This window comes from Rattus norvegicus, chromosome 7, assembly GCF_036323735.1.
Source record: "Rattus norvegicus strain BN/NHsdMcwi chromosome 7, GRCr8, whole genome shotgun sequence".
NCBI classification, from domain to species: Eukaryota; Metazoa; Chordata; class Mammalia; order Rodentia; family Muridae; genus Rattus; species Rattus norvegicus.
In genome coordinates this window covers 96,532,690-96,548,310 of record NC_086025.1, presented here as the reverse complement: position 1 = coordinate 96,548,310, position 15,621 = coordinate 96,532,690, and the positions used below count along the sequence as shown (strand labels likewise).

At 38.7% G+C, this 15,621-nt stretch overlaps 1 protein-coding gene across 15 annotated transcripts in view; it reads right to left on the bottom strand.

The window, feature by feature from the left end:
* Rgs22l (regulator of G-protein signalling 22 like) overlaps positions 1 to 15,621 on the bottom strand; it is a 90,859-nt gene that overhangs the window by 52,262 nt on the left and 22,976 nt on the right. For 4 of the 15 annotated variants that reach the window (XR_005487216.2, XR_010053417.1, XR_001838952.3 and 1 more), the window contains 3 exons: positions 14,037 to 15,575; positions 12,771 to 13,004; positions 11,854 to 12,032 (listed from right to left, as the gene is read on the bottom strand). Coding sequence is in view for 2 of the 15 variants with exons in the window: in XM_039080210.2 (XP_038936138.1) it covers positions 11,854 to 12,032; positions 12,756 to 13,004; positions 15,347 to 15,575 (657 nt within the window). In the remaining 13 variants the exon portion in view is untranslated. Of the gene's footprint in view, positions 1 to 11,853; positions 12,033 to 12,755; positions 13,005 to 14,036; positions 15,576 to 15,621 lie in introns of all 15 variants that reach the window. The other 11 variants (XR_010053414.1, XR_010053416.1, XR_010053410.1 and 8 more) reach the window with 5 other exon arrangements.

Here is a 15,621-nt window from a genome sequence, read left to right as displayed (position 1 = left end):
AATAAAAAGAAGTGAGGATTTGAAGGGACTGTGTAAACTTTAAAGGTAATATTATAATTGGAAGTAGTAAGAGAAACACAAGACAAAATACCAGATTAAGGAAAATCCAACATCAATGACAATACCGTAACCCACCATTATATTTTGAAACATAAACACTCCAAATGAAGCACCCAAAACATGGGAGAATATTGACATGTCCAGGAATCATGCTAAAAAGGTAAATGATTTTTAATTAAAAATTTTTAAGTTAAAATTGAATAAATCATAAAATCTCAGCAGCCATATAATATAGTGTGAGTAAATGCACAAACTATAATTTTAAGTAAGATTCTAAAATATTTAAAGATTTAGCACCAAGTTTTGTTTTAATTTGTTTTTTTATAGTCTTAGTCCTATCCTGTGTCTGTCTCCTAGGAAAGCAGTAGTGAGTTACACTTCTTATCTCCCAGTGATAACCTTTAAAACACATCATTTCTCTCCAGACTACTACAAATCTGAACCAAGCCTAATAAAACCTTCTAAATATATAGGTTTTTAATACTTGATAAAATGATGCTAAAATTTAAACTGACTAAAGCTATCTAAAGTAACCTAAAACAATAACAAAGAGAGATGGCTTACTTCTTCCAGAAACCAAGATAAATACGAAGACCATGGTAATAAAAGTAGTGCTTTATTGGTCTAACACTAGGCAAATTGTCTAATGGAAAATAATAAGTAGCTCTGAGACAGACTCATTAACACAAGAGAGCTAAATACATGAATACATTGGTGCAGCCGATTAAAGGAAAGGGGGCAGTTTGCGTAGTAGACGGAATGAGCTACAGTTGTTCGTGTTGGCATGGAGAATGAATCTAATGCTCTACCTTACACCACACAGAAAATGAGGATCATAGAATGGTTACAGACAGATGTGTGAAAAAATGAAAGTATTAATTTCCTCTGGGTGTGCGTCTCTATTTAAAATAGAGGGGGATTTGCTATCTAGAGCATAAATCAATCCCTTGGCAATCAAAAAGAATCTCCTTTCTCCTCCGAACCCTCCAAAATTACTCAGCCCCCCCAATAAATAAATAAATAAATAAATAAATAAATAAATATAATACCAGAGGGTTAGTCTTAGAAAATCAAAGTAAAAAAATATTGAGAGTAACAAAACCAGTTCACAAAAGCTGTTCAAATTAAGACATGAGGTGATAGGAAGGCAGGTATCATGCGACTGCTTAGGAAACCTCATTCTATCAGGGTGAGGTACGGAGCTTTCTTCAGTAAAGTTCTCCATTATAAAATAATTATTTTAAACACATCCCTCTTTCTTTTATCTTTATAAACTACATTATAAAAATACTTACAGGAAGATAAAAGCATCATACACTAGAATTTGCCAGATTGAAAGTCTGTACAACTTAATAAACATCTACACAGCTAGAACAGGCACTTGAAGGAGAAGCTGTGAAGTTTCACATTAAATTTTACACTCTCAGGGCTGAATATCATTTATGCACCTATCTATCACCCAAGACCGAACAAAAAGTGCATAACAGAATTAAGGACAGGAAAACACCTTGCTATCCTCTCTAAAGCTCGTGCATATTACCTGCTTGCAGTCCTTTCTCCCTTTATAGTGGCCTTTCATACTACTGTCTTTCCTGCCTGCTACACTGTATCCACATGCACTTTTGTTTACACCCATGCATTATTGGCTGAGTTTCACATATGAGACAGAACATCCATTTCTAAATAAATTCCCCCTAAAAAATTTTAATTCTCAATAGACTGGTCTGGATATAACTATTGGAGTGGATCATAGATGATTTTTTTAAAAGATTATATATTGTATTTTGCCCAAGAATGAGTTAAGATTTGATGAGCTCTCCAGTGTATTAAATTCTAAGATCTGTAGCTATCAAAGGTTTCAAATGGGACAATGAAAATAATTTGATAGTTGAAGTCATTCCTTTAACATATTTAATTAGCAATCATTTAATCATTATTGCTTCACTAGAAAATATTGGGATCCATATCTTAAAAATTGGTGTAAATATTGTTTTTTTGTAGTAAAGAAGACAGAAATAGTACCTGCTTCCTAGAAGTTAATAATCTAAAATAAGACATTTAAGGCTTGGGCATATAATCATTGTATGATCCCTGGGAAGCACTTTGAATTTGACATGTCCAAAACTGTAGCATCTTATTTGTGTAATAGCAATGGCAGTCTCTACATCACATGGATATGAGGATTAAACCATGTTATGTTATACTGATGACCACACAGTAAATTTTGTCAGCAGATCAGGTACCCATGCCTGGAATCTTTCATGGGCTGGGGATAAAGAGAGCTTTAATAGATATGGAAGGTGCGTCTGTTCATTTTGTGGAGTTCACACGAAGGACTGCTTTATTGTTATCACAGATTCTTCTTACTATGCAGTGTGCAGTCTATCAAACTGTTCACAGATGCTCTCAACTGCTATAGTTTATTCAGGCCAAGAAACACCAAGTACCAAGCAATACATTCTTCTCTAATATGAACCCAATAGGAAGACACTGGCAGCTGAAGCTGAAGGACAGCAGCCGGGCAGTAGCAAGGACACATAACTTCCTATAAGAAGTCAAGCCCAGTGAAGACAGTGTGGTTAGGAAGTATCAACTGTGTGGAGTCTGGAGATTATCCTGGGTGAGTTCTCAGAGCTGCACAACAGGTGCAACACCAATGTCCTGCACAAGGGCAGCCCCAGGGAAAATGGCAGAGATACAAGCAGACGTTCATAGAAATGGAGAGAGGAAGAGATACAGCTCTGTTTAGTATTCAGGTTGAAAAGCAATAAAGAAACAGACTTGTAGCTGGATGGGAATTGGCCTGGAGACATTGTTAAAAAATGTATCCCAGGTAACTACAATATGTATCCACTCATACCACACTTTTTGCAAGCATCCCCTGTTGATGGATATTTGTTTCATTTATAGGTTTTGATACTCTGAACAATGTTATAATCGAAGAAAAACTGAATAAAAATCCTGGTTTTTCCACCCCTCAGTCGCTCTAGCACTCAAAGCATGCATATGTATGAAGAAGTCTTTTGTTGTATCTCTAGGCTAAATTTACAGGAATGGTGTTTCTGAATTGGATAAGTAGTTAGGTATCTGATATTTAATAGATATTCCTTTACATGTCTATATTTATTGATATTCCATATTATTTTTAAGTGCCACATTTGACCAACAATAATTCACTGCCAAATGAAACTCAGGTATGGACTGTAACGTTGATACAGTTGATCGCAGTCAATGAAAGTGAAAGCAGGACCAATAATATTCCCTGGTTTATGACCCCTGAGTGAGAAGATGCTACCACAACTGGAAGGGGTAAACCAATATTCAAACACAGATGTGATTTTAGATTTATTTTTAATCACTCTTTTCTCTCATGTTTTTGGACTCTGTATTGGTTCACAAACATTTCTCAGCTCTTCTGCATAGAAGAATGAAGGAGCACATTTAGACCAAGCTGGAAGTTGTCCCCTTCCACCAAGAGAACTAGCTGTGACCTTGCAGTCTGTCCTTCTTTGCTGGACCTTTTGTCCTTTAGCACACTTGACACACTTCCAGAGAACCTCATTATAGGCCGCACATCCCTCCAGTCAAATGAACATACTGGCAGGTGTTTAGAAACACAGTTACACAGGAAGATCCCAACTCTGATGGATCTTGAACATTGGTCTTAGGTAGCAGCCAAGACAGGTAAAACCTCAAATCTTAGAGACTGAACAGAGGCATCCCAGACATCTTGTACAAAAAGCAACCCGTGGCCTTCGTTCAAGATCTGTCAAAACATAATGGTATGAAGGTGAAGCTTCCTTTTACTTCCTAGCCCTTGAATGATGGTGCTGTTCTCAGGTATTCAAGATAACTAGTTAATCACTGGACAACCCTATAGTTACAAATTCCTGATGAAAACACAAAAGAGTAAGTCACAGGAAGCCCACATTGCTTGCCAGCTTCTGAAAGCTTTGAAAGAGGTTACACCTTTTTTCTGAAATAAAATTATTAGCTAATATTGTTAATGTGTATACACAATGAGAGGGAGAATCAGTGTTCTGATTCACTATTCCTCTGTGTAGATGTTCATGCCCTTTATGTTATAAAATACCACTATCCATGATCACTTTAATGAAGATAATGAATAGCTATGAATATTAAATATTGGGTGAGTTGCCAAGTAATTTAGGTATTCATGTTTTCTGCAAACAATCGTAACTTTATGTACTTCTTTGCAATGAGAGTTTTTTTTAATCATTATTTTCCTTAAGAAGATGAGAGAACTATTTTTTAAATGTTTGAGCAACTTTGACAACAGGCAAAGTTTATATTTGTCTCTCAACTGAAAGGTTCTTGAGTTAGTGCTAACATATGGATGTTAATAACTAAATACATTTTGTGAAAGGAAGAGGGAAGAGACTAGTTAAATAAGCTCAGCTCAGGGGAAAAAAAAGCTCAGCTATGGACAACTCTGAGTCCCATATAAAGTGGAGGGACCTCCTGCTCCTGGTGACTCATTGGGCTTTGTCTGTAGTGACTACAGTGGAACCATAGCAGAGGCATTCAGAATGAGAGGGTGAAATCATGACCTCTGTCACTGCACCCAGAATTAGTGACTTCGCAAAGAAGGAGAAAAGTCTGTAAAAGCACCATTTGTGTGCCTCAACTCAAATCCTTGGAGATAGGCCAAGCTAATGAAAGTGGATAAGGGGATCGCAACCTTTCCATAACATATGTAACAATCCCTGTGAGAGCCTAGAGTTCTAGAGATGAATATTGTGTCATTGGAAATGCTGTGGCCTCATGATATTCTGTGAAATCAATGCAAATGGACACTCTGATGTACATAATATATATGTGCATGTATGCATATACATACATACATACATATAAATGGGTAATTCTTCCTTTTGTACAGAGACTTTTTAATTTTCTCTCATTTTTCTTTTAAAAATTCTTTGATTGACAACTTCATTCATAAATATAATGTATTTTGATCAAAATCTATCTGCTACTTTCTCCCCTCCAACTCTTCCCACACCCTCCTACTACATTTCCATGTCAAGTTCTTGCACTCTTTTTAAAACCCTATGAGTCCTCTTAGTGCTGCCAGTAAGTGTCTGGGTGCAGAGACATCTACAGAAACATGGGCAGCCTATCAGGTGCCACATCCGAAGAAAGCTATAATTTTTTTCTATATATATTCTGAACCTTTTGCACCATGCAGAGACATGGCCTGTCATAAGTCTAGTCAATGTTTAAAGGCCTTCTGTAAGCATGTCCTTCAGGAGCACTCCTGGTCATATACTTGGACCTACCTTTTTTAATATGCTTTCTATATTCCATACCTTTCTCTCCCTTTCTGAATCAGCTAAGGGCCTGGAATCCTAGTCAACTAAGGACAGTCTGTTTGCTCTGGTGTCTTCTGTAGCTATTCAAACTTGCCACATCTGCTTGTGTTGCTTCTTCTGTTTCTCACTGCAGAAGCATCAGAAGAGCCTTTGTCCACAGTTCTGCATCTTCATCTACCTTCCTATATGAGACCTCTTGTGGTACAATGGGCCATCTCCACATGATTTGTATTAGACATTCTTTTCAATTCAATCATATCCTTTGTTGATGTCATCATAGCTTAATAACAAAACCCTCTATTAAAAATATCTTGGGTCTTCTCAAATTTGGATGCGGAGACTGGCATCATTTAAAAAACTGAAAATTCTAAGAAATGTGAGGTTGTCATCAAAGGCCAGGGAGAGTATTACTTCTTGTGTTTGAGTGAAGATCATTTAAGAGACCACACATCAGTAGTTACTCCTACAATAGCAAGGAAAGCTACCTTGGACCTCAAAAGATAGTACTGCTGGTAAGAACACATACAGTTCTTATAGAGGACCTTAACTGATTCTTAAGAACCACATTAGGTGACACACAACTGTAACTCCAGCTGCAAGGACATTTGGCCATGTTCTGGATTCTAAGGACAATAAATCTCACATATACAGACCTCCCATATACGTAATTTAAAATGAAATAAAAGGCTTAAAAATTATCAAAAATAAAAAGCCATCCTGGTCTGACTCCTCTTGATGGGAAGACCTTGTAAATTCAAGGAGCTTGGCTCTGTGTAGTAATTGTGACCACTGTGATGATTTAAGATTGCTAGGCTATAGCAAGTGCCTTAACATTCTGTGTTCCTTTCCTGCAAGAACTAACTGGCTAAGCTTTCTGGTGAGCGAACAGAAATATTGTAAGGCTTTTAGGTAATTATGCCTCTTCTATTAAAGATAATGCTTGGCCAATTTGGGAAATGGCTTAACAAGCCATAAATCGCTAAGTACTATAGCAAAGTTTAAAGAAACACCAGTACTTAGGTACAAATTAAAAGGCTTCTTGACTACATGCAATTATTGTCCATGACTGCTTCATCTAGCTTGGAATAGTCCCAAGAGTCAATGAAAACCAGCCTTAACAACTTTCATTGGAATTTGAGACACCAGGATTTTGCCTTCTTAGGAGATGAGGGTCTCAGAAAACATTAATTCTCAGGTATGGTCGTTAATCTCCATCTGGTCATAGATGTGACCCAAGGTACAGACTTCCTCACTGTGTGATACTGGCGAACATGCTTAGTTTTTCTTATTCTCAAAATCCTATCTACAATGGGAGTAAAAATAGGATGTACTTCAAATCATTGTAAAATTTAAATGAAACATTTACCATATTGTCTGGCTTGTCCACTGACCTCCTAATTGGTAGCTCTCAGTAGATATGGCAGAGAACTTTCTAGGTACTCTAAAGAAATAATGCATAGATACAGCAAGTGTTTCCTTAATTACCACTGTTAAACTCATCTCATTCAGTATGTTATTCTTAGTAGGAAAAACCTTATAGTAATCCTATTCCCTAATGATGGGAGGTTTGACTCAGCAAAAGGATGTACCAAATGACCTCATGCATATTCAACAGGGCAATTCAAGGCTTTGTTGCATATGTGTAAAATGGCGTTTAAATCTTTCTGAAGAACAAATACATTTATCCACTGACTTCCTTCTTTCTTAATGCTTTACATTTCTATCTTTAATATAATTTCACTTATCTTGGTTATTAATGCCAACGTTACTGAGGTCATTGGAAGCCAGTTTACTAAATACCAGTGACTCACCTTCCACATTTGGAACACTACAGAGCACTTAAATCATACAAGTTTCAAGCAGATATGCACTATAGTTTCCTTGCATCATTCTCCAAAGCCTTCAAAAGTTTCTATTGGTGTCATTCAAGATGGCTTAGTCATGTTCTTCTGAACATTATGGATATATCCCCAAGTGACAAAGGACAGAGGATTAGTCTTCAATGGCTGGGAGAGGTTTTGTGGATCTCATAGTGGTTAAGAACTATTAACAAGAAAATAGAACACAAGAGTTCTTGGCAGAAACATATTATAAAATCAAGAGTCTTTTGTTATAGGCCAAATATGACTATTATTCACAGTTCTTATGTGGTGTGATCTCCTTTGCATCTTCACAATGGAAGGCTTTCTGCATTGAAAAAAATCACTCCATCTAAAGGTGCCCTATATCCGTGATTATATGCTACATAACCTGGCAAATGTTCCTCAAAAGAAAAGTACAAATGGCCAGTGAAATTTTTAATAGCAGGAGGCATTGTCACCAACTCGTGAGCCAGCTTTTCCTCAGAGGTAAGACAGGGACCCACCATCACTTGAATTATGCCAGTAATGTCCATCAATTCCATAATATCTCATCCATTCAACCAGCACCATTAATCCTCTGAGGATCTTAATAATGCTCGGAGCATGTCCACACTCATCCATCTGGCTCATGTTTGTGTCACCAGGCCCATCTCACATCACTTCTCTACCGTATAAACCCGACTACAGGCATTTACATTGTTGATGCTTCAGTTTTCAAGGTGATAAGCATTTGGAAGTCGGGAATGACATATCATAATTGGCAGATTTATTGATGCTCCCATTTTAATGCTTCAGGCTGGTGAGCTAAAGGGATTCACCGAGCTTCTGGATGAGACTAGCCACTGTCATTTTCTTTGTTTCTGTGTGTGTTCTTTATGGGGTCACTCACTCACTCACTCACCACAAGAATATGATAAAATCATAAGCCTTAGCAGCCTGTTTGCAATAAACATTTATTTTACTGCTGTGTTTGTAAGATCCAGAAGGCTGAAAAATGTCCAAGTTCCACCAGGACTTCCTGTTAGTTAACTTCTGGTTGCCTAGTATCTCTTTTGTTTTTGTCTAGGTTTAAGTATGAGTTTTGGGTTGACAGGCTGTCAACTGACCCAGTATAAACTTTACCAGTATATGTAAGGAAAGTTGGTCTGCCACACATAGAACATTTATCATTCTGTAGGGCAACCCAGATATGTCGTTGTAGCAATAGCAGAGACACAAGAGCAACCACAAACAACTGCACAAAATAGGTATCAGATCTTCTAATATCACATGGTCAAGAAAAGTCCTGTAGATACCTGAGAAACATCACTAAAAGGCACTATTAAGCTATCTGGCCAAGATGAAAAGAGGCAAAGGTAAGGAGTAGGTTCCTAGGAGGTATCCAAGAATGCTTCCTTTATCTTCCACTTGGTTTCTTGGAAGGACTCTACTTTCTACCTCCATGAAATTGGATAGGTTGTACTTTCTTCTACCCTACAGTCTTTCATCAATAATTGTGACAGTTGATAAAAGGTCCAAGGACTACACAAATAAAACAGTCTCTGACTTTAGCAGGAATATAGATTACCAGGCAGCACATATGGCTGACTCGAGCCATATAGTAGAGACAAACAACAGTATAATGCTCGGTGCAGTGTTAAGGGGGAGTAGAGTTGGTGCTAAGACACATCCTATTGTGGATCGAGAGAGAAGTAGCCCCATAGCCTCGTGTATTTAAACACTTTGTTTCTTATCAGTGACTATTTTGTGGTTTTATGGAATGTTTAGGAGGTTCGACCTTGCTGGACAGAGTAAATCACTGGGGGGGGGGGGTAAGCTTTGAGGATTGATGGACTTAGCCTACTTCCTGCTTCTCATATTTCCTATGTGCAGATGAAAATGTGAGTAGCCTCCTCTCTGATCCTGCCATCACACTATGGCATTCCAGACATTTTTAGCCATTGTGGACTTTTTAATACCCTTGGAATCATAAGCCAAAATAAACTCTTCCTTTTATAAATTGGTTTTTGTCTCAGTGTTTCTCACTGCAACAGAATATTAATGTATCTAACTTGGTTGTAGTCCCAACTGATTCCACTGTCATTACCACTGAGATGACATTGTATACCCTATTGTATAATCTAATCATTACTGGCCCAAGACCCTGGCAACTTGACTCTCATTAGCCAAACAAAGATACAGCTTCTTCCAAATTTTACCACAGGAATACTTGTGAAGAGCAGGAAGGGAGATGCTCTTGAGGATAACTCTTATTCTAGAATGTGTAATAGTAGCCATATCGTGCCTACAATGATTTGAGTTTATCTCCATTACACAATTCATAAAGGATGTGAATGATGACACAAAACGTAATGGCACCCATATAAGTATTCACTGGATCCCTTCTCTGAAAATATATCTTAAAATTAGCCCATCACTTTTCTCTTAATATTACGTTAATGAAAATTTAAAGTGGAAAAAGAAAAAAATATGTAGTGACCTAGAGAGCAAGAGAAAGTGTCAATATGTATTCGATGGACTCAAAAGTACCTCTGACAAGCACAAAGAAAGCATGTGTTCTAGAAGTCAGATTGTCAGAGAAGGGCAAAGTAGGGACAAGAACGGCAGTATGCAGCTACCCATTTTGACTCCCACTTACAAAAAAGAAAAAAGAAAAAATGAAAGAAAATGAAAAAAAGATCCTGAAACTGCTCAAGGTAGAGAGTACTCGATAGAAATGGTTCATGCATGTTCTTAAAAATGTAATTGTGGACATTTAGTTTTACAAAAGTATAGGAAGGTAGAACATGGAGATGACAAAACTAAGAAACTAGTTTGAAAACCTGTAGGACCTCCAGTACAAGGTTTTTTTTGCCAGGACTGTGCAACTGTTTCTTTCATGTGCTTGGGTGTGAGCTCACATGTACACAGTGGCACAGGCATGCGCGTGCGCACACACACACACACACACACACACACACACACACACACACACAGTAGGTTTACCAGATACCCCTTCATAATGCAGGCACATTCAAAGCCTGGTACATTTTCCTCTACAATCTCTGCAAAGAGTATGGAGCTAAATGAACTTTTGAAGGAACAAGATTACAGCTACACCAGATCTCCTCAATGCATAACATCTTTCCATGAAGGAAACACAGCCTTGAGAACTGCGTGGTTCTGCATCTGCACACTGGGTCAGACGTAGGTCATAGGCTGACCTCCTATTCCAGCAATTTCTGCTCTTGGTTATAGGGACAATGTTTCCGGCCTGCTGAAGCCTTTGTTAACATTAGAGAAGGACGTGCTAATAAAGTTGTCAACAAGATTCTTCCATGGACAATAAATTGTGTCACTATCTCTTTAGTTTTATTTTTGGTTTTGTATTTCAGTGACTTCTGAGATGCCTGAAATAATTTATGATCTAGAACCCTCTCTTGCTTCAGCAACTGAAAAATCCCCCATTCTTTCTGCCTTTCTCTCTCTCTGTCTCTCTCTCTGTCTCTCTCTGTCTCTCTCTGTCTCTGTCTCTCTGTCTCTGTCTCTCTCTCTCTCTCTGTGTGTGTGTGGGTTTGTGTTTCTCTGTGTGTTTTTTATTTCTTTTCTTTTTGTTTATGAGACTGTGTTTCACTATGTAGCTCTGGCTGGCCTGGAACTATGTAGACTGGGCTAGCTGTGAACTCACAGATCTACCTGCTTCTGCCTCCCTAGGGCTGACATTAAGCGAGTTTGTAGTCATATCCACAAGAAAGGGTGTGCTGAATCTATTCTCTCCTCCTTGTTTGTCTCCTTTACCTTAGACCAACATACAAGTAGCTGTATTTTAAGGAAACTGGTCGAAACATTTTTGCAACAAGAAAAATTAAAAATGAGCCAATCAACTAGATTGGCAACTAGAGAATTCAACTTATGTAGTTTTAGAAGATCACAGAAAGTTTATGATCAATTTAATGTGATTGGGGAAAATGTATACTGGTTAGGCACTGAATAAAGCTATTGTGGTTTTGGTTTTCTTGACCCATACTGTGTACATTAAGGGTGATCATTCCATGGGTCATACAGAGACAGACAAGTCAGTACTATGGCTTGACTTGTATACTTCTTACTTCCTGAAATGCAGAGGAGCAAATTTTAGGAAATTTGTGGAAAATGTTCTTTCATCCAAGAGGACTCACACCTCATTCTTGTGTCCCCTGGGTCTTTCCCATCCTGAGGTCAAGTCTCTTTGTAACAGTGCTTTGGATCCTGGGAAATGAGCCAGGGATTCTAACAAAGAACTTGGTTTCGATCAGATCTCATTTTTATCAGAGGAACCCAACACCATTTGCTTCTTCCCAGATTTTCCCAGAATTATGAATTTTGTTATTCCCCATAGATGGTATCTTGAGACACAGCTTTTATTAAGGTAGTGCAGGGTAAGATTGGAGGCCTTGAAATCTTGGACAGTGGAACCCATGTTGTATAATAGTTACATCATTTACTCAATTATGTCAGGACATCTGCTGACTTACTTAACTTGTCTTCGTCTCACACTTATGTTCATAAAGTCTTTCATTAGAGAACTGTTGCAAAATTAAAAGGCTTAAATCATGTATGCTATTTATGAAAGTACTTACTACACACTGGTGTCTCCTTGCTGATACCCAAACTTTCTTATGTTTCCCAGGCTTGTGCTCCAGCACCTCAGGGTATTTTTAGTAGAATCTTCCTGTTTCTCAAGATCATGAGTAGCAAAGAGTCTTAAGGATTCTCTTTCTATGTGATGATCACAGGTGGTAAATCTCTGTAGATGGGGCTGGAAAGAAGAACATACCACAGAAAGGTTGTGGAGCATTCAACTGAACTATGATATACCAGTGATAGCCATGGAAAGTAAGAAAGGTATTTAAAAACACTGTACTTTTATTCCTAACTTGTTGGGGCTTTGTAGTATTTAAATGAGTTCTTATAATCATTTAATCATTTTCTAACACAATAGTTTAGTGTTTTGTGGCTCACAATGTTCCCCACACATACCTTTTTCTGATTATAAGAAACTTTGATTTCCACTGTTTTCTTCTCAGGCCATTCTTGGTATTAGTGGAGGTCCCTCCACATGTTGGATAGATAGGATCTTAAAGTCAGAGCTTTTCTTAAGGCAGTGTAGTGTAGGAGTTGAGACCCTGGATTCTATAACAAATGGGCCCAAACTTCACACGGCTTATGTCCCTTCCTAGATTATGACATGAATTCTGGTGAGTTAATTTAATCAGTATTAATTACATGAGCAATGTTTACCACTGTAGTGACCTTGGAACCTGGGAGAATGGGACTGTTAAACAAGGTAGACCAAAGTCTCATGCAACAGCCAACTTCATTCAAAGCGTCAAATACTTTACACTCTGAGGGTTAAAAGGAGTCAGATGAGGAAAGTGTACAATCAAAGGGCAAACTTCATATGGGCAAAAACATGTTTTTCCAGAGGCCTATAAACAAATAGTAATAGACAGTTGTAATGAATAATCTGAGGCAAACTCACTTCTATCTGCTGTACCTTAGAGGGCCATGAAAGCATAATCCAAGAACAATTCCATGTTTTGGAAGTAACAGGTGGCAAGACTTTTGTCTTGGTTTCTTGGAGTTTTCTCACAAGCACTCGGAATTGTCCTACCACAACGCCATTGTTGGACCATGTTCCGACAGAGCAGCTCAAGTTCTCATCAGCATATAGTCTCAGTTTCACGGGTACAGATGCATTATCTTCCAGCAGGATTTTTCCCCCAATAGTCTTCATGTTATTGATCATATTGAATATGTAATTTTGTTTTGAGTCATGTCAAAAACATAATTAAACACAAGTCACCAAAGCTAAGCATACTTTATTTTGGACATTTCTGTCATAATTTGATTACTGCCCCCACCTCCAAGAAAGGCAAAAATAATAACAGGAATGAATGCCAAATTAGGAAGAAATATATGAGTCTTACATTTTTACATTTGTTAGTAATTTGCAATAACTTTGATTATGTATTTGTACATGCTAGAGGTGAAATGCAGTCTTTCACCAACCTTGTTACCCATAGGAAAACCACTTTGCTAGGTATGTCCCTCAGTTATTGCTTTGAAACATAGGAGGACTAGAAAGGACAATGCATTAGTTACTTTTCCTGCGACAATAATGAAATACCTAATGAGAAGCAACTTAAGGCAAGAGGAAATTGGCTCACAGTTTCAGGATACAGTCTAGGATAATTAGGAAGCCATGGTGGAATAGTGGCCTGAGGCTGAGGTGGCAGGAGGGTGGGGCTTTTTGTATACCTCTCCTTAGACCCGAAAGCAGTGCTAGGGTAAGGTTCAGAATCAGGCTATAAATCTCAGAACTGGCTCCCTAATCCTCCCCAGGGACTCACTGACCCAATTAAGCTCCACCTTCCAGATCATCTTCAACTGCCTGAAACAGCATCACCAACTGGCAAGCCTGGGCTAAGAGAATAATATGGTGTTTACTGGTCCCTGGTACTATGTACTTCAGACATGTCCTCTCATGTCTGAAGAACCCTTGAAGATAAAAAGTTGGGATTAACATTCAGTCTCACCTTTAACCCAAAACCCAAGCTTTCTTGCTACTCATATGGCAAGTTTGTAAGCATTAATCAGTGTGCCTTGAAACAGAGTTCTAGATTTGACCAAGTCTTTTTTAACAGAACAGGAAATTGAGAAATGAACAGAATGCCAAGTATCCATAACAGAGAAAATCAGTTTCAAATGGGTCCCACGCCACTCCCCTCTCCCCCTACCACCACTGCCAAAGAGCACTTACATGGACCTACTTGCAAGAGTTCATTTTAGTGGTATGGAGCCCCAGGTTCCATCCATCCGCAACACATGAGTGGGTTGCTGAAGACCCAATATCCAGTTCCTTTGTGTATTACAGCGCAACTCCAGAACTAGGTAAGGACACTTTTCTGTGCAGGGTGCTGACAGAAGTGTCCTGCCTCTGGATCTACAATTTTGCTTTATTCAGTGTGGGTTATTTTGGTGGAAAAGATCCAGCATATTGGCAAGCTGTGTGAAAAGAGACCCAGGCTTGTACTAGAAGTGAGAACATCTGTGTGTACATAACATTCACTTTCTGAAGAAATTCTAGGAGTAATGTAGTAACCCTAAGAGTTTCTTGAGGCACCGAAGACACTTAAGAGGTGAGAGAGGTCATGGCTTCCTTCCAGCCTGCGACACTTCATATGTGTTACTTAGAAGACTTGAAAATGGAAACATAAATTGCCTTTATTTCTTTGATCACCATAGGTGGAGCCTTCTTGAAAGAGGTCTTTTTTTGCATAGGAGTTTGTACATCTATGCAGAACCACAAACCCCTTGCAGAGGGAAAAGCAAGCATGGGGGTCTCTGCTTAGACTTGATAGTCTTCTATATCAGTTTCTCTAGGATAAGTTCCTCTTAAACAGTATCCATTGTGGCAAGCAGATTGGAAGAATGCCCCAACAAAGGATGTGCAAAATCCTAGCTGAGTCTTGAAGTTCTGGTTATCTCACAGCCCCATCAGCAATTTCTCCTACAGGGAGAAATAAGTCACTTAATACTGAGATCTCTCAGGACACTAGATGCTTGATTTTAATCCCGCAAGCCTTTGAGAAAATAGACTTTAAGACTTTTAAGCTAGCATAAAAAAAGTTTCCCAGAGCTCGCTCTACAAGTTGAAAGGGAAGCGAGGCATGTTTGCAAAGCATTCTGACACAGTCTGATATTCTTCCTGTGAAGTCTCATGGACTTGAGTCCCTCAGAGCACACACTCCATCGTCCTCTTTATGAACTCATTTAATAAACATGTTTTGAGTGCCTGTTACGTGGTACATATGGTGCTGGGTGCTGAACTACAGAGTGTGCAAGGCAGGCCAACTTCCCTCTGAGTCTACATGATACTAGGGGGAGGGATAGCATGAACAAAGAATTGGGGAGAGTGATGAGTTTGTACAGTATTTAAATCTCCTAAATACCACAGAAAGGGCACAAAGTCGTTTTTAGGAGATGGGTAGAGTGACTCTCTGAAGCCTGGAGAATGAGTGTAAATGAACAAGGTCAAGATGGACAGTCTGAGGGAAAGGAGGCACTCACAGGCAGAGGGGAAAGCACAAGAGTCCTGAGGCAAAAGGCCAGTGCTCGTCGTAGACCTGGAAGAAGTTGAATTTGTTTGGTGTGTCTTCTGGCTGCTTCAAACCACATCTGTTGGCACATGCCATTCAAATTCTTCTCATGAACAAAAGTAAGATAAGGACTCAAGTCAGAGTCCGTTTCTTGGGTGAGACTGTGCCGTTGCTGGGAATGATCTCCATGGGAACAGCATCTACAAACATGGAGAGAAGGGACCTCTGCCTCAGTCTCCCAACCTC